Source organism: Periophthalmus magnuspinnatus, chromosome 9, assembly GCF_009829125.3.
Source record: "Periophthalmus magnuspinnatus isolate fPerMag1 chromosome 9, fPerMag1.2.pri, whole genome shotgun sequence".
NCBI lineage: Eukaryota > Metazoa > Chordata > Actinopteri > Gobiiformes > Gobiidae > Periophthalmus > Periophthalmus magnuspinnatus.
Window position 1 is genome coordinate 15,065,109 of NC_047134.1, and position 20,195 is coordinate 15,085,303.

The following is a 20,195-nucleotide window of genomic DNA, read 5'->3' on the forward strand; positions in this document are numbered from 1 at the left end:
AAGTCCTCGTGACTCTGAGTTGCTGGGAAAATTTGGCATCAGAGTGAGCTTAAAGTTGTGCACTGAGAAAAGAAAAAGAGCAAAAGAAGTCTATTTTGGCATTTGTGGTGTGTCTGACTTTCTCCTACTTCAGTTAGAGGCTGTGTATTGATTTTATATTAGAGCTGAGCCTCCATCTGGCAGCATTTTCATGTTATTTTTAAAAAGCAAGAAAGAGAAAAACAGACAAGGCAAGGAAGGAATGGAAAAATGGCTGAGCACATAATTCATTACGTGCTAAACACATGAAAAATAATGGAAAATGAGTGAAAGAACCAGATCACCTCATATTTGTTTATTTACACTGTGAAAAGTCTGAATTGCAAAATGTTCTTTCTGAACAAATTTTGTCAAGAATACTCACATTATTTTTAATTTGAGCTGGGTAATTTTACTTGACTTACTTTTACTAGAGCATTTATGACTTCATGACAGAATGGCAAAGGCACTGGAACATTCATTGTATTTCATGCTTTTGCAAATTTTGGTTATGAAATTGGAGAACAATAAATAACCAGAATAGTAATATAAGAAGGAGAAAATAATTCACTGTAATTCATTATTTATTAAGATGCAACATCGTCATCAGTAAAATAGATATAGACTAGACTATAGATTTATAAATATCCATTTCTTCCATTCACCTTGCTGATTTAGTAATGGTGAAATGATGCTTGGATGATCCAATAGAGGGTATTCCCAGTAAACGCTGCATTAGAGATATCAAAAAGATTGCTGCTATATTTCTCTTGGTTTCCCAAAAGATGATGGCCCCTGTGAGACCCCCTAAGCTTGTGGGAGTCACAAATCTCCCCTCTCTCCCATATGTAACTATATATGTCTTTGCAATGGCCCCAAAGGAGCTCCGTAAGCAGCACGCGCCCGAGCTATTGTCTGCCATCATCCATTGATTTGTTTCATCACAGTGATGGTCTCATGACAAATATTTAACATCCCTCCATCTATTGACTGACACAGGGAGGTGAGGGTCAAACCTATATCTGCCCCCATTGACATACAAATAAAAGTTCACCACAACTTTGGCTATGGCGACCTAAATAGTCATTAATCATGTGGTTTATACATTTGCTAGTCTAAAGCTTGGAAACTGGCATCTTGACAACCTATTTAACACATATCTCTGTATTTTTTTTCTTCTATTGACTTAAAGATCTCATCTTATATGTTTTTTCTCAAATGCATTTTTTCCCGTGATCATTACTAGTTAATGGGAAGAATCTTAGACAACAGAGGTGGAAATTCAGACACCTGTAGACCAATGAGGACAAACAGCCTTGTTCATCTTGTAGCATGTTTTACCGTATTATAACAAAAATAATGCATAAATCAATCATTTCACTTCACTTACGGTTTGACCTCATTTTTGGGACATTTTGGACTGTCCAACAGCAACAACTATCATTATTGTTCACTAAACTGTAGCAGGAGAAAAGAAGCTTAAAGCTGCAATGGTCCATGGCCCATGTATACCTCTATAGAACACAGCCAGTGATGATAGAGCTGTCAGAGCAGCAGAGGGGTCCTGGGCTGGAACTGGTCCGGACTGTTCTGTGATTAATGGCCGGGGACGCGCCCCACTAATTGTAGTCCCTGACACAGGCACACGTCTCCTGACAAAGCAGGACAGAGCTGGAGCAGGGTGCCATGCTCAATCACCTTCAGAGGGTCCCTGTGTGCTTCACAGGGCACTTCAGGAGAGAGAGGTCACAGCATAGGCACTGATGACAGTAGAGGAGAGGGCACAAGTGAAACTCAGCCATTTAAGTTTAGAAAAGTCAGGCACATGTCGGGACAGGGGTTTAGGAGGACAAACAGAGAAATGGGGACTCTAAGGTACTGTCCTCACATGAAGGGGGATTTAAGGGTACTTTATCCTGACTGGATTATCCTCATTGGATTTAAGTGTGCTGCTGCTCGCCATAACCCCATGCACTTGTTGCAGCAGTATTTGTATTCTTGTTAAACTCTATGTAGAAAACGTCTGCCCCAACTCTGAGACATTATAGTTCTCATTTTTTTTAAACTTTGAACCAAAACACAAAGACTGATGAGTGCGTAACAGTAAGTGAGCATAACAGCTTCAGCATGTAAATGTCCGAGCTGTTCCACCTGCTGCGGCCCTTTGAGATGGACAGATGGGAATCCTGAATCGCTGCAGACTCCTTCAGATGCACAAGATCCCTCACTGCTAAACCTCAGAGGACAGTAAAGGTTTTACTTTATAGCTCTGAATACATCTGTGCTTTAGTGTCAGGGAAGCTGTACACTGAGAAGTGCACTGAAGTGGTGATAGTAGTAGTGGAACTTTGTGTGTGAACAATAATTGTACCTTGGTGCCCTGTTGTCTTGGGTCTAAATCATGCAGACTGAGCCCCCCTGGTCCCTCTGTGGCCCCTCAGGCCCCCCAGGCCCCTGTGAGCTTCCCACAAAACCTCCACAATGCTATTCAAACAATAGGCCAGGGGACAAAGAGCACATTTACACAAGTGGAGCTTTCTTTGAAAGCAAAAAGGCACTGTTTGGAAGATTTCCAAACCTCTCCCCACAAAACTCCAGTCCCCCCTTTGCACATCCACTCCGCCTCACAATCCCCTCACTAAAAGTGCACCAGTGATGGAGACGTGGGAGCCAGCTCTACAACAGGCCTGGACCCACCCGCCAGTCCACAAGCACCCCCAATTTAAGCAAACCCCCTCTTTAGGGACAAAGGGCCTTTAGAGGGCAGACTATGTGAGGGCTCTGGTGGATGCCATAGTGGCTTAAAGACCGTGGAGGCCTCTTGGAGACACTTCTTTTAGCCAGGCCTCTCTCTGCTCGGCCTCTTTATCTAACTGTGGCCACTGAAAGGTTCAGAGGGGTAGAGAGAGTCGTCGTGGGGGGAGGAGGTGGACAGAGGTGGGGGTGCTCAGGGTGCTCTTGTGTCAACATTGTGGTATTTTCCCAAAGATGCATATCGCCTCTATACAAATAGGAGATGTATTTATAGGAGTACATAGAAAGCTGCATGAGCAGAGTGTTTGGCTGGCTGCTCTGGCCACAGCCCCCGAGGCTCCATGGATGGTCTTCATGGCTGCAGAAATTGTTATTCTTCAGCTGCGTGTTGGCTGGGAAACACACAAGTTCTCAGGCGACCACACAGTCCTTGCTCTCCCAATATGGCCGACATGCAGAGTAGTCCATTCAAGGAAAAGGTCCAGTACCATACATCTCGACTGGAGCCAATATTCCAGGGCCTCTTTGGCGCCGGTTCCCACACGGCTATGGCGAGACACCAGGCATTTTCTGTGGAAATGTTTTTCACTTTTCACACACTAAATGGTTCAGTCTGTTGCATAGGAATGGTTTCAAAAGGGCTGCCACATTCAAAACAAGTTAATAACAATAAGAACTTCCCATTTATAAGATGTGTTAGAAATTAATTTGTGTTTTAGTTTTACAATATGATGGTGCGGCCTGATAGTTTGATACCAGACTGATGTACTCTGGGTGTAGTTCCATAGGCTACACTTGTTACTGTGACTAAAACATGTTGCAACTTGGTATGAGCAAATACAAAGCAGACCGTTTAACTTCAGCTTTCGTCAACAATGAGAAAGCACTTGAACCTTAGCAAATATGTGCACAGGCACCTGCCCAACACACGTGGTCCATTGTCAAAAAACAGGCAAACTATTCTATAGGTGTAACATCTCACAACTATACTAGGTGTTGAGAGTCTGTATAAATATTACATTCACTTTAATTGAGCTAGAACATAATTATTAGAATCATATATTTCCAAAAGATTTTAAGTAGTGGTTTTAGATGACAATATAAAATTTTAATTGACTACATAAAATTACATCAGACCAACTAAAAGTGTAATTGTATTCAAATTTGCCCTTCTTCAGCTCCCATGTGACAGGGCTCTTCAATAACAGGTTTAGTCTATTTGTGCTGATGCTCCACTCCTGTGCCTCTCCTGTGTGACACAAGCTGCTCCTCCACAGTCCTCCACAGGCAGAGCAGCAGCAGCGAGCCCAGCCTGAGGCCCACGCCGCTGCTCTGGTCTGATCACTGTAGCCCTGTTAGCTAGCATCGACGTCTCCACCTCAGAGCTGGCACTCAGGGGACGTATTGATTAGCATTAAGCATCCATGCAGATGGCCAATAAAGAGCAGGTGAGCCAAAGAGGGCCTGGGGAACAGCGCAGCAGAGTGTGTGTGAGTGTATGTGTGTGTGAGAGAGGAGAGGCTAAGTAAAAACACAGATAATGAGAACAGGCTAATGATTATCAACGAATAGGCATACTGCACAGCAGTTCAATCAAGTGGTAGAAAAATAAAATAACAAACACATCATAAGAAATAAACAGAACAATGTGTTCCCTCATTCATTTGGAAGCCAAGGAATCCCTAGAGGAAACCTTTCCTTTCAGCAGATTCCTCCCTGAAAATACGCCTTAATCTAAATGCAAACATATATTAAAGTGATGTAGTATTCTAATTCTTAGGTAGTAGTTATCGATGCCCCAATTAACCAGATTAACCAGAGTCAAAATCCAAATGTTAAACTATATAGACATGTTGTCAAAGCCCACTGCTCTATTGTATAGACTACCACAAATAATAGTTGTACTTATAGTAATAATTGTATTGATTATTATATAAAATTCACAATTAAATTGAAACAATAATAATAAAATTTAAAAAATCTATTGGTAACACAGACCATAATGCAAACATACATATCATATTTCTTATTGACCACAGCCTTTCATCCTCATCAAACTGCAATGAACTCAAAGGTTACCATTGATTTTTTATTACAAAATGGCCTTGGCCAGCTTTAATCTTATGTATAAGTAATACACTCCCTCCCTTGTTTTGTTTCAGTTCTGTTTCTTGATAATTTAACCCTATCACAATGTTATTCAAATATTTCTACTAGTGAGCATGTGTAAATCAAATAAATCATCTTGACTTTATAAGCTTGTGGGACTTACACCTAGTGGAGTGTTTGCTGTGATGCAAGCCACCCTGTCTCTAATATGGCTGCCCGTTTTGCATGCTTGTCAGGCAGCGTGCGTCAGTCCACAACTTCCCTGTCATATCTGTCACTTGGAATAACTGTGGGCCCCTTCATATTTCAGTGAGGATCCTAAGGGTGCAACGCAAAGTCCTTGAAGAAGTCTATTCTGTTACACATACCGACACATATCCACCTTTAACATCATATTTATTGTTATTTAGTTACTCAATAAAACATATACAGATATATACAATATGCAGGAAAACAGACGACTGCACTTTACATATTATTTAAAAAATGAAAACGAACAGAAAAAAAAATCAGTTTGTAAATTGCCGTCACAGTCCTCCATCTATTGTTTTCAGAAATTCAACAGAAGCTTTATTTCAAAGATTACAAGATTGCCTAACACACAGCAAATTTTATTTTATTATACATGTGCAATACCAATAGTCTTTTCACTTCCCTTATGAAACAACGCTAGACCACCGCTGTCAGTGCCTATTGGCTGATTTGTATACAAGTGTTTGAGTTTTTTCTGAATGATTATTAGCTATACGATCGGCTATGGGGAAGTTAAAGCAACATGGAGCTACAAAAATGTCATTCAAAAACATTAGCGGGTTCAAAACAATGGATTTTCTTTTTTGATTTACATTCATGCACCCCACTGTCCCGGCTTTCCTTACAGCATTCCAATTTCTCCCTGAAAATTTAAAAGGGCATTTGCAGTTTACTAAGAAGATATTGTACACATTACATGGGGTCAATGCAGACAAGCTGTTAGTGAGCAAAACGTAATGGGCCACAAGACTCAACACTCATATACAATCGAAGCCAATAACATCTGAATATTCGTCTTTCTCTTTTGACAATTTTCTTCAAACAAAATAAAAATAATAAAAAGAAAAAAAATGATCTGAGGTTTTCCATAAGTGGGCGTAATTGAGGAGAGCCCATATACTGTATAGTCCAGCAGTGTGTGAGTAACCGAAACCATTTGTGTGTTGCATTGTAAGTGTCAAAACGTCCCTCTTCCCAAACAGGCAAGAGCTGCATGCTTCATCGACGCATTTCATCTCTGAAGCTTTTTCTTAAAATATTTTGTTTTGTTTTTCCTCTTCAAGTGAGCGCCGCCACGAATGTTCCGAAGCGGTTGGAGATATCCGAGTGCAGGGACCTCCAGGATGTGACGGGCCCTCCTCGTCCTTTACTGTCCCCCGTTAGCTCATCAGTGCAGTGGACAGACAGGCACTGCAGGTGAGACCCCCCTCCAGTGGTCCCCCCAGCACTCCCCCCTGCTACTGCAGCTGCCCCAGGACCACCAGAGCCAGGCTTACTCTGAGAAGACAGCTCCGGTTCTGTACGGAAAAAAGAAGAAGAGAGAAGAAAAAGAGGTTAATTAAGATTTTATGAAATAACTGGAAGCTATTGGGTTTATTTGATACAGATGAGCCATTTAAAATACACACTTTTAATTAAACCAGTGTCATCGTCACATCCCACACGAAATCTGCTCTGTGAAATTAATTCAACACCACCCCCCACCCCCAAACAAAAAAAAAAAAAAAAAAAAAAAGGAAAAGGCACTGCAGGGAAAAAGCTTCCTGTTGCCATCCTCCCCCTCCCTCCTCCTCTGCTTAACACACACACACACACACACACACACAGAAGTGGGATGGCTACCAAATACATAGAAACAGTATTTGTGAAGGAAAAATAAAAGGGAAAAAAAATAAGAGGGAACAAAATAAAAGAAAAATACACAATTTACAACTGCACTCACAACGAGAAGTAAGTAAATTTCACTAGATTAGATTTCAGATTAGAAGTACTTATTTTGTTATTTATTATTTATGCCACTGGACACACAAAAAAATCAGTAGGCTCCATCCTGGCCACTGGTCATGGGGTGAGAGGTTGTAGAGAACTGGCCTTTGACCCTGCTTGACCCAATTTACTGCTATAATAGCGGTGCCATGGAATCGACCTTATGTCACCCAAGTGTGAAGGCTAATATTAAATGGTCACACCAGACTTCAAGGAAATCTATACACAGCGTGACTGTGGGATCAGATAGGATACGCTCTCTGCTGACACCTGAGAAACACCTTAGAAATGTTGTACAGCTCAAATGCACTAAACGGATTCAGACAAGAGATTGTAAAGTGGACAAAGTCATAGCAAACCCTAGAATGAATGTAAAAAGAAAAATGGAAAATTAAATAATGACAATGTTAATGGCATATCGAAATAATTTGCCCTGTTCAATGTGGCATTCAATATCAATCCTGCTTTTTTATGGCAAGCTGAGTTACATGTTTCAGAACCTGGCTAGATATCACAGAGTGAACATCAAAACAGTACTTTTAGTCCTCAGAATTTCACCCAATTTCTCTGTGGTCTCTGTGACTGAAACAATTTGTCGTTTTGATTTCCCAGAGCCAGGGGCAGTGGTGTGAGTGAGCGAGGCTAACCTGAGCCGGGCCGGGACAGACAGACGTGAGCAAAGTGCCTCTGGTGTGTCTGGGCTGCAGCCACTGAAATGGAAAAGTGAGGGATTTGGTAAAAGGTCATGTGGGCGGGCAGGCCTCCCCGCTGCTGCCTGCTTCATTTGTGTGCGGCGCCTCACTGTAGCTCCTCTGTCTTATGTGAGGAGCACCCTCTGTGTCCCCACACACACTCCCTCTCTCTCCCCACGCTCCAGCGCTGTGCCCCGCAGCAGCTCATGCCGCCTGGGCACAGCGGGCTCCGCACCGGCCTCAATAGGCAGCCAAGCGTTCCCCAGGCTCATCGCTGACGCACTGCAAACTGACAACACACACGGCCAAGGAGCACAGTGCAACTGCCTCATCCACACCAGAGAACACCAGTCCTCGGCCAGCGCAGAGCGCTTTTCAGAAAAAAATCTAATTTCTTCAAATTTAACATTTTCAGGATATTGAATTCGTAAAGTAGTAAAAACACTAAGCACCCAAAAGCAGTAAAAATATCTCTACAGAGGTGGCATATGACCTATGCAATGCAATGAGATTTTTACACACTGACATACTTGTATGTCAGTTGTGTGTATTATGAGCAGAAACAGCAGTGTGAAATTGTACATCACACAAGTCAAAATCCAAAATCACCATGACATTTTACAAGCAGGGTTTTATTCCACTCAGATGATCTTGTTATGGCTGTTTTGTCACTAATATGGAACTCATATCAAGCATAATATCACAATAATAGCCATTTCATCTGAGGGAAACAAGTGCTTAGCATCAACAAGCGAAGGGGAAAATACCCAATAAGAGACGCAGTTTGAGCACAGCCACTACATTTAGTCACAAAATGTCCCGTAATACCCCTAACCACATTAGAGCCTGCAGAGCTGACTGCTGCCATGTGTTCAGTAAACACACTCTTTAATGTGACATACTTATACGGATGTATTTCTAACACAATGCGTAGTAATTGTTATTTAGTGCTAACCTCGTGTAGCACACACACAATCAGATCATTTACACAAAGGAATACAGCTTCAAAAGACATAAGGAGATTCACCTGGACTGTGTCCCTAACATTTGAGAAATGTGTAATTATTTTAGTCCATCTCTGAATTGCACATAAATTAAATCAACAAGGCATATTTCTTGTCTGTTTCTCAGAAGCTCAGAGGCGACGTTAACATCCCAAGCCCCAGAATGCCGTGCGGCAGGACCCTGCTCTTTCTATCCCAAGCTATACTTCCATGACGACACTTCACCTCTGACCTACTGCTCTAGAGGGCATGACCCGATCCTCTCCGCACACAAACAGCCAATCAGAGCGCTGCACTGGTTGACAAAACCGCCCAAAGGCCTTGGCTCCTGTGACAGTGTGTGACATCAGGTCAGATTCCTTTAGCATAACAACTAACAGTGCTCTCCTGTGTGAGGAGCAGCTCTTTGTCAGCTGAACTAGTGCCAAGATCTACAAAGAAAATAAGCTAAATGTAAGAGAAGCAGACCTATAGATGCCATGTAACACCTTTATGCCACATAATAAATGCTGATGTTCCCGTGTTGAGTGGATGTGCTCAGGTATGAGCATAAAGACAGTGACTGTGGCGTCTGAAGCCTACAGCCCAGCTGCACAGAGCAGAGCAGAGAGTGACCTTTCCTCAGAGCAGCAGGGTCTCTATGGGAGCAGGGGCCACTCTCTTCAGGAGAGGGCACTGGGGTTATTTTGGTTTGAATTTCCTTTCTGTTCTGTGGCCTGCAGCATAAAGACTAAAAAAAAGGCTAACTTGCTCAGGCAGGCATTGCCCCTAGCATTTGTTACCTTGTCCACAGCCAAACACTCTTTCCCAGCGCCTGGTCTAAATGGCCCTCTCACACACACAGTCTCAGCCTGAGGCCAGGAGCAGCGCTCAGTAGCACACACAAATCAGAACATGGGACAGTGTGATTTAGGATCTCCTTCATAACTCACTGCATGTCCCACACTTGTCCGTCATGTCATGCCACTCACTGACATATTGATCTAGTTCCCCGTCTTTTCTGTTTAAAGTGGCGCTACTCACTTCGTAAAACGTTTACTATGTATGACCTTTGTGGAGAGGTCAACTCATGTGGTAATTTAAAGATTTATAGGTACCTGTGTGACCTCTAATATTTACACAATTGTACTAAAAGTAGTACAAGGGAAAAATTATAGCCCAAATACTCTGTGAATAGGTAATTCATATGATGTAAATTATTTCATTCATAAATGCTATAAAAGCTAGGGGCAAAACTACATATGTTCCCAGCACCAAATACTATTCTACTACTACTTTGCTTTCACTCCATCAGTCATCGCCTGTGTCTCTGAGGAGGAACAGCTACGGTGTCATAACTCATTTGTCAATTCCTCAATACAAATTAAAGGCGCCTGACGACTACCTGTATGGCAAATAACATAACTGCTGTTGGCAGCATGACAACATCTACACCTCTGAAAACACCCCCACTGCTTCTCAGAGCCCAGTGCCAAAGAAGGATCTCTTAAATGTCTCTTTTGTGGGCCTCTCGCAGTGGAAGCTTCTCACTGGGACAGTGCACGGCATATATGCATTAAAGTCAGGACATAATGCCTTCTTCTCACGTTTCTTTTTACTAGGGCACAATATAAAAAAAATACATCTTTAAAAATATCTTAGTTGGTATACAATTGGTATACATTTGGAAATGAATTAAACTAACTATAAATAATAATCTAACATTTATATCTATAACATAGAAATGAACAAACTTAATATTATTAAATGTAGTTTTACAATAAAAGAAACAAAAACAAAATATAAACCGCAAAACACACCTGTTTACAGTGCAAGGAGTGGAGTAAATAGTTCTAACAGAAAGGAATGTGAGAGTGCTCTCAAAAGCAGGACACCTGAGACTAGAGTCTAAATAAATCAAACTTTATGTCTAATGTCTCCTAATCCACACACTATCAAGTTCCACTGTCTCCAGACCTGCTTAACAGTGCACACCACAGCCTCAGACACACTTCACACGCTCACGCAGAATGTGCTTTTCTTCATAGCCCTGATCAACATGCCCAAAACTTTTAAGGGGGGCCTGCGGGTAAATTATGACTTTTGGAAATAATATTACTAGGACTAATTGCTATGATTGTCAAAATGATTATCTTCAGAGTAGCAGTGCACAAAAGGAGCGCAGAAGTGTGTTGCAGGAAAAAGTCGATATAATACACCTTGTAATGACAGGTAAAGAACAAGTGCCCAGAGCAGTCATTTTTTTCATCTCCAGCATGTGCCAATCACTTTCTTCTTTTTTTAGACAGGGAAATAGAAATTGGGGGTGTGATTTGTAGGGTTATTGTCACAGTGAAATGTCAAAGGAAGGTAGTCTCATAGGATTGTTCGGCATGCAGGAATATCAATACACACTTTTCTGTGGATTTGAGCGCTTTAGAACAGCTCCAGATAAGAGCAAAGTTCTCTTTTATCAAAGCTGTCAAACGCAGACTGACAAGGATTTGATCATTATTTTACACAACTGATTACTGATTATTGTGAAGCATAAAAATATTCCAAAGGGTCAGATCTGAAGTCTTTAAAAAGTGTTTGGAGAGAGGAGATGCATGTGCCAAGGAGAAAGTAAAAATAACTGAATCACTTCCTACACACAGCTCAACTCTTATCAAGACTTTGCATAAGTTTCCAAAGAGAACGGTTTGCGGCAACAAGCTATAAGAAGACAGTAAAAAATATATAGTAATTTAATAAATAAGCGGTCTGAGTTGTGAGTAACATATTTTAGTGCTTGCTACGAGCCTAGTGTATTGCAACCAACTACATTAATTAGAAATACATTTTAAAAAGTTATTATTTTTTAGAAAAATTATTATTCTGATTTAAAAAAATACATTTCATAACTTTTTGGTAGAAAATGTAATATTATACCTCACCATACTCGTCCACAAACAAACTTATGACTAGGCTTTATAGGCCCATCTCCACACTATAACGCACAATCCTCCAAACACAGTACTATGCAAAACTAAACTGTATCAATGTAATTATAATTTCAAATAATCAAATAATCTGTCAAATTAATTATAAAATGTATTCAAAAATATTTTAATATCAGGCAGATACAGCCTAAATAATTATGAAATACTTATACCACTGGCAACACTGGACAGGTGCAAATTAGTATAATAATGAAAGAGTGGATTTAAAGTTAAAAGCATTTAAACCTAAAGATATAATAACAGCCCATTGTAACGGATTTATTGTGGACAAAGTGAAACATTGAAAGCAAAGCACATTTTGGTTTTACATATTACCAGCTGTCGAAATCACAAAGTACACGGCTGATTTAACTACTTTTTATCTGTATTAATATTAACGGGTAAAAATATTTGTCCTAATAATTCTGAAGAGAGAAGTATAAAGCCAGGGGTTTGGCGGCGCTTGAGAAATGCCACACCACGGTCTTATCTGAAATGATTATGTTATTTAGCTCCCTTCTGTGTAGCCCAAGCATCAGATTCAATCTCCAGGGCCCCCTCCCCTTCCCAAATACACCTCCACCCTTTTTCATCTCTGCTGTCTGAAGCACTCAAATGAGAAACTGTCAGGAGCCGTGATTTGTGCTAACTAGCTATCGATCCAGGCTCTAGTGCTGCATGCCTCCGTCCATGCAGCAGCAGGAGACGAACAGGACGACGGCTGCAAGGCCAAAACGCACGGCTTTTCACTGCTGTGCGCCACATATGCCACATGTGGGCCGAAGTCACTTTTTGGAGTTTGATTCTACTTTAGACACATCTGTAAACAGCCGATAATTTTGCTGAAATCATCTGTTCGACTCAAACTTAATAAATTACTGGCTCTGCGCGCGAACTTCCCTCAAGCGTCTTTGACACAAACCAAACACTGACGTGACACAGACCTGTTAAAGATGTGACCGTGTGGCCTGTACACGCACTGATGGACAGTGGACAGTGTTCGCGCTCAGAAACAAAGCAGTGAAAGCGAGAGTAGAGGCAAGAGTAGAGACGAGAGTAGAGACGAGAGGAAGAGACGAGAGGAAGAGACGAGAGACGGAGCGCGCCCGTGTCTGCAGAACAAAGACGCTCTATGGAAATACACTACACTGACAGGGAATATCGAAAAATCATGTAAATGAGCAAGAAATAATCGCCAGAGCAAATAAAGTCGCGCCAACTACAAGCTAAAATATGAATAGTCTATAAGGCTGTTCTATAATTATTATTAAATGAGAGCAATTTTGACACGCATGCACATTTTGAAGTGGCATTAAATAAATTACAAATGTGGAGCTACCAAAAGAATTAAGGGCTAATTTGATTTCAATTTTAAAGACACGTGATGGAGCAGAAAATCAGTAATAGTATTGTGAATATCTGACCAACCATTCTCTGATAGTAACAAAAACAAACACAGGCAGGGAAACCCTTGTGCGTGTGCACATCCTCCAAAAGCTATTAATCTTCTCAATGCAGTTGTTCACCCTGAAAACTGAGATAAAGAACCACGGGAAATGTTTACTTTACTGTAGCTTTCCCTTTGAAATGGCAGCACTGAAGAAACACACTAAAAAATAGCAAAGGTGTTTACTTTGTATCCTGCTAAGTATTAACCAAATTCAGCCTGATACTCACTCAGATTTATTTACAGTTTTAATGATTGCAATACACTGTATTAAAATATAATGTATGGGTTTGTGATTTCTTTGACTGCCTTAGTTATATTCTGAATAAGTGCACTATGCATACATTTATTCGGTATATAATTAAAAGGCAAATATAAGTGTTGAAATAGGTGAGATATTAACTAGCGTAATGTAGGCCTACATGACGGAAGTAAAATTTAAACATTGAAATATAAATTGTCTTTACCTTCTTTTGAGTTAATTTGGTTCTTGTTTTTTTCCCAGGGTCCCATGGCCTTGTCGTCTTCTGACCCGTCCATCATGGCTTTGTCACTGGGCACGTACCAGGTGGCGTGCTGCTCTGCCATCAGGGTGTCAAGGTCAATAGTGCCCATTGAGCCCTTCCCAGCATCCGGGCTGCAGCTCGCCAGCTCATTGTCTTCGTTCTGTGAGGAACCGTCTCCATTCTTTTTGCCGTTTTTTATGGCCAATGGCTGGTCCTCGGAGATACTGAACTGTTGCCGCTGGAGCTGGATCTGGGCCTGGAGTATCTCCAGAGGGTGGATCTCATCTTGTCCCGAGGTGCTGGAAGGTGTGCGTACCTGCTCCACTCCAGGAGTGCCCGGGTGGCTCACTCCTCCGCCTGCGCCTCCAGTATTTAGTCCATAGCTGTCAGGTGTCGAGGTAGTGTGATTGTTAATGCCCGGAGGCTTCTGTCCGTTTATCAGCCCATGTTCACCTCTCTGCACTTTGGGAGAGCCAGTGAGCATGGGGCTGCGGTTAGACTTGGTGGCTGAGGCCCCCCCAGCATCTGAGCTGGAGGACACCTCATCCTCGTTTCCGAAGTGGGTGCTGACATCGTCAGAAAAGTCCACTCGTGGAGAGCTGCTGTCGGACTTGGCCACACTTTGAATGCCACTGTCCAGAGATGACATCAAATCAGCCTGGTCCCCCAGCATCAGGTCACCTCCTTTACCCCAGGAGGGTGAGTGGAGGTGTTTCTCATTAGGGGTGCCCCCTCCCCTCTCCCCAATGCCAGCTGTGGGGGTCTGCTGGCCTGGACTTACAACAGGGTTACCATTGTCAGAGGAAAAAAAAATTCCAGGGCTTACATGTCCACTGTCTCTTTTTCTCCTCCCTCTCCCTCTCCCACTCCCTGTTGTTGCCTTCCCCTCACTGCACGGGGTAGCGTCCATGTTGTAATTTGGGGAGAGGGCACTGGCTTCCCCCTGCACCGTCTGGCTTTGACTGGCAGGCTTAGAGTTGCTATTCCCGGTGCCAGGCATCTGGCTGTTCTGGGAAGTACTGCTCTGAAAATATTCCGGACCAGCACTGCCAGTGCCATTAGATGTGCTGCTATTAATGTCCTGCTCTGTCTGACTCAGTTTTCGCTTGCCCTCATTTTGGTTCTTCTTGTTGAATGTTACGTTCAGATTAGGTGCTCCTAGGCTAGCAATCATGTTCTGGCAGGCTGTAGAGAGGGCCGCCAGGCAGCTCTGGCCAAAAACACTGTCTTTAGAGCTGGTTTTGCTGAAATTCCCAAGGGACAGTGCTCCCAGCTTACTAACGGATGAGCGCTGACCTGAGGGAAATTCAGACTGGGGTGGGAAGCTCCCAGGTGAAGTACTCACCCCCTGGGGACCAGAGTGAGCAGGGCCCTGGCGGTTAGCTCCTCCATAGGGGTAGTTTGGCTGAGCCCCCATTGGAGGTCCAGAGAAGTCAGCAGGCCTCCTTTCTGAGGCAGTGTTGGGATGCCCTGCGCCTGCTCCTGGAGACTGCATTTGAGTGAGGTTACCCATATTGCCACTAAACTGTGAGTGAATGCCCGGGGAGTGGAGAGCCTGGACATCCCCTGGTATCCTCATGGGCTCCTGCATGCCCATGCCGGGCCTAAACATCATCCCAGCCCCACTCTGTTGCATTCCCATGTCGTGAGGCCCAGACTCATTACCAGCCCCACCCATACGCCGTGACATCATCTCCCCTGGAGGGTGGGACCCCTGGAACCAGGAGTTCTCCTGAGTTATATGAGGATTCTGTCCATCAATACTGGGCACTCTGCCACCATTTTCCCTGTCAAAATTGGCCTGGGACATGCTCCCGACTGGGCCAGCATGAGTCATGGGACCTGGAGGCATGTCACCGTGGTGACCCAGCTGCTGTAAACTGGGTTGTCTCATTCTCTGCTGCTGGTTTCGAGATGCCATTTGTTTTATCATCATAGCTGCATTCTGTCGCTGCTGCAGAGACTGCTGCTCCGGGCCTGGGTGCTGAAGTGGCCCTGGAGGGAAGCCCTCATTCACAGGAGGGGTGAATTCACCAGGCAGCCCAGAATAGGCTGAGGGGGAGAGGTGGTTGTCCATCCCCCCACACCAGCCTTCACCGCTATGTGCATTTGGAAAGTCAAATCTGGGCCTTTTGGCCATGTTCATGTAAGGGGAGTCAAAGTGTTGTAGCCGCTGGTTTGGAGGCTGTTGGGAGGGAGGAGCAGGCTGTTGCATATTAAACATGGGGTCCCCATAAGGATGCAAACCCCTGTTTTCTAGTCTATGAATGGGATATTCAAACTGGTTGTGTTGGCCAGGCATCATGACCCCACCGTCTAGAATGTTGGGGTTAGAGTTGGGCTCAGCCTGAGGGGGTCGGGGGAGGCCAGGGGGGCAGGAATTCTGCCTGCCTATCAAGCCAGCCTGTTGTTGCTGCTGCATGAGAGGATGTCTTGCATTAACTCCAGGCTCTATTCCCACAGGCACCTTTCGACCATTTCCAAAGCGCTCAAAAAACTGCTGGGGCTGTGGGGGCTGGTGTCCTTTAGATATACTCTGTATACCTGGGGTCCGGGGCATGCCAGGGTTAGCAGGAAAATTTCCACTGGGAACCGGCCGTCCAGGGCCAAAATGGGGTAATTGTGACTCTGAATCAGATGGTGAAAAGACAGGAACATCAAAATGTCCAGATGGAGGCTCACTGGGAAAGTTATATTCTAATCCCTCGACAGCGCCCTGGTTGGGCATTCTCCGTGGCTCTAGGCCGTGGGACTCTGATGATGAGGATGAAGGGAGTCCATGGAAAGATGCTGCCCGGTTTGGTGACTGGTCAAGGGGAAGACAGGGCGCAGGAACAGCACCACTGGGAGGACCATGATGCTGAAAGTCAGGGAGGTTACCAGTCCGTTGCTGCTGAGGAAAACCCTCTCCTGTTTGCCCTTCAGAGAGAGGGTCAAATCCCTCTCCAAAACCTTGCTGTGGTCCCATGCCATTGTTGTTGTAGCCCATGAGCCTGCCTCCATGCAGACATGATGAGCCAGATTCGGGGCCAAAAGTTCCGCTGAAGTGAGGGTGGTGCTGTTGGGGATGAGGCTGGTGGCCATGGGGGTGTCCTTGATGAGGTTGCTGGTTGTTGAAGAATCCATGCATGGGTCCCTGCTGCTGCAGTCCGCCAGGGTGCATGTCCGAATGGGGCCGTGGGTGGAAACCCCCGTATTGCTCTCCATTCATGTTCATGTTGAGGCCGAGCATCTGAGGCTCGCTCATGGGGCCCATGCCGGGCTCCACGGCTCCCGGTGGGCCTCCAGCGTGAAAGCCGGGGCTTTTATAGTGGGAGCCCATGTTCAGTCTTGGTTGGTTTATGTTTCTCTCAGACTGGCCAGGGTTTCTGCTATTAATCTGGGAACCAAACTGCTCCAGCCCAAACATACTCCCCTGCAATCAATCCCACATGACGGCTGCTTTGCCAGACATCCGCGCGCTGTCTTCTGCTCCGTCTGTACCCAAAAACAAAACAAAAACAGAAAAAGTACAACTATGTAAACATGTTTGGACGACTATTAACTGAAATAAGTGTTAAAAAAAAAATAGTAACACTCACCGGATCGCTTCTCAATGCTGCGGAACAACTGTTAATTCTCCAAAGGTGCGAGGCAAAAGGGGGACAGTCTGTGTCCAAGTACGCACGTAACCGGTATCCTCGCCTTTTCTTTATTACGTCCGAAAATTGACATAATACGTGTACTTTTAACGCACGCTTGAGAGGTCAAAATGTTTTCCGATGCGCATTTCTTCGTGGCACAAAAACATTGTCTAAATAAGTGGAAAAACTAACCAGTTCTGTTTCATTATTCCTGTCCAATGGCAATTGTCCTGGAGCGACTTTTTGTTAAAGATCCCATCTTGGAAAGACCAAAAGTCAAAGTGGACTATACCTCCGTGGTCATGTTCTTTATAAGCAAGAACTAATGTCCTTCAACTGCAGACGAGGCATGTGACTAAAACTCCGGTGTTATTTAAAGTCCGAAGATGCGGGCAGCGCAGGAGTGCACGGTCCCAGTAGTGTCCCGTGCCGTGCCGGGGTTCCAGACCGCACAGCGCCTTTACAGCATCTTTCTGTCACTGGGGCCGGTTATGCGCCGTTCACTGAAGCACTCTGTGATTTAAGGTCCTCGGCGCATGTTGTCTTCCATGTGCATCCCTTTGTCGTGTCTGTTTTGGTGTGAGAGCACTGGGAGCGATTCACAAATACACTCTGCTGTGTCGCTCAGCACTGTGTGAGCTCAACGCGTCCAGGCGAGCCAGCAACAAGTTTTGCATTTCTGCAGCCACTTCCATCCGTGGGGCTTTAGCCAATCAGAAGCGCACAGGAGAAGCTTAAAGGGCGGGACAAATGTTTTTAAGGTCGTCCACAAAGCCCAATACATTGTAATAAACTGTGCGTAAAAGTGATCTGTCTTCTTACCAGAATCCCAACATCTTTAATTTGTGACTGTTTGTACATGTTTTATTTTCTTAGAGTTCGGAAGGAAATCATCCTTTCTGCCTTGTTTACTTCGACTATATAAAGCGAGTACAGCATGTGAAGTTTTTATCCGAATGACCATAGACATACTGTGGCATTAACTCTGCTAAATGCCCCTCATAATTAAACAGAGAACAAATGTATTTTTTCTTCATTCTGAATGACTGTGAAGATACCCAAGGAACATATAACTCTGAGCACATTTACCCAACAAGGACCGCCCTTAAATGAGAATCTAGACTAAATCATGTGGGTGATATTGGACTCACACTTCCAATAATCAATGCTATTCTCTCATTATAATAGTCCATAAAATGGAACACTCCTGCAATAGCAAATTAAGATAATGAACAATATGGCTCAATTAGTGATAAGACTGCTGTTAAGCATATCAACTTGTCACAATGCTATTCTTTTATGTAGACACTTTACAAAACATTTGATTATTTAGATTTAATGTGTTAGTAAAGATTAGTGTAAATGCTGAATAACATAAACAATGCATTTTCTCTCCATACATCGTTTTGTCACCTATATCCTACTTTTAAGCTATTTTTATTTGCTTTACAAAAATCTGTAGGCTGTATCTGATGCTAAATCATTATTTTGTCTTTTTCTGCTAACCTCCTCATCCTTCTCAGTCTGTGAGCGGTGGCTACTGGTCTGTTTGACGCGCACCACCAGGAAATAACCTGGATGACTTTTAGCAAACAAGCACAGTGCCATCTAGTGTTCAACGTGAGACGGACAGTACGGTGGGACTAAAACCTCGTCACCAGAACCATTTTTTTTTTTACAAATAAAAAAGATATTAAAACATACTGTATAAAAAAATAATAATAAAAATAATTAATTAATTTATATATATATATATATATATATATATATATATATATATATATATATATATATATATATATATATATATATACACACACACACACACACACACACACTCAGTTACGATAACAAGAGTATGTTACTTTCCACCCGTTACTAATGAGTCAAATTAGGAATAACTATGCCACCTACATACTTTTTGCATGATTAGATAGCATCAAATAATGAAACTGGACAGAACCAGATCAGAAAGTGAAGTGGCCTAGCTATTATCTAATCCTAATCATTTCTGTATGGTACTTTGTATCTGTTAAAACATGACTGTTTCCATGTTATACACCAGACAATGTTATTTCCCCTCATGGGCACAAAATGCTGTACTAATGCCACTTTATTGACTTTCTCTCCAGTCATTCATGAGCAGGCAGCTCACAACTGATGTAGCTCTGAGAGTCTGAACAGTGTCCAGAGCTTCATACTGTCACAATACTACTCCTCCTGCACTGATTTACACCTCCATTTGTCTTAATATTTTACTGAACAGGACATGGTAACATACATGGGTGTCTCCCTTTAACCCTTAATTCATAGTGTTAAGTTTTTCCTCAGATAGACATATGAGTGTGAGGGCAGTTCCTTCCCTTATTGGGGGGTCCTCCATCCTGTCCTGTGGCTGCAGTATTCTCTATGGGCTTGTCACTCACTTGGGCCATATCCGAGTCCTGGGTCAGAGCGGGTTAAGTAGCATCTGTCATCTAAAGAAGTACTATTGTGTGGATGCTACCCTCTTTTGGACCATCACCTTCCTTCTCCTAGGCTGGCTCCACACCTTCACAACAACAGGAAAGAAATCTTGGAGGCTAAACTTGACCTGGGCACAGAGGAAGAGGAAATGCTCTCTGACATCACTGCAGACTTATTATAAGCCAAAAATAACTTTCTAGTACTGAGAAAACCTGAGGCGCCTCAGCATATCTGGGCACAGGGGAGATCAGAAACGCAAACATGTACCGGGAACTTCCTCCGAAAACATCATATCTGGGAAATGATGTAGTTTTGAGATTAATGTGAGATTTCAGGTAAAAATAGATTCTAATGTGAGATTTCAGTACAACTCTGAGTGATCAATTGGCCATTGAATGACCATTTAGTGAGATGCTCAATAAGAAATGATTGATAGCTACAAGTTTTTCAAGGACTTGGTTATTTTGAGATGTATCAATTCTTTACTAAAAGAGCAAAAGAATAGGTACATCTAATATTTTTTTGAGGATACGTGTGGACTCTCTACTTCTAGATTATACACAAGACATCCTCATCAGCTACTCATAGTAGAACAAT

The 20,195-nt window shown here is 43.1% G+C and overlaps 1 protein-coding gene across 1 annotated transcript; it reads right to left on the bottom strand.

The window, feature by feature from the left end:
* Positions 1-5,260: 5,260 nt before the first annotated feature.
* On the bottom strand, positions 5,261-17,795 carry mn1b (meningioma 1b). The gene is made up of 3 exons (XM_033973226.2): positions 17,091-17,795; positions 13,471-16,986; positions 5,261-6,431 (listed from the first exon to the last, which is right to left on the bottom strand). The coding sequence occupies exons 2-3, from the start codon at positions 16,916-16,918 to the stop codon at positions 6,193-6,195; spliced, it is 3,687 nt and encodes a 1,228-aa protein (XP_033829117.1). The 5' UTR covers positions 16,919-16,986; positions 17,091-17,795; the 3' UTR covers positions 5,261-6,192.
* Positions 17,796-20,195: the final 2,400 nt, after the last annotated feature.

Coding starts and splice junctions, on each gene's coding strand:
- mn1b (XM_033973226.2), bottom strand. CDS start 16,918: ATGTTTGGGCTGGAGCAGTTTGGTTCCCAGATTAATAGCAGAAACCCT. Junction 6,432..13,470: donor CCAAATTAACTCAAAAGAAG/GTAAAGACAATT, acceptor TTTTCCGTACAG/AACCGGAGCTGTCTTCTCAG.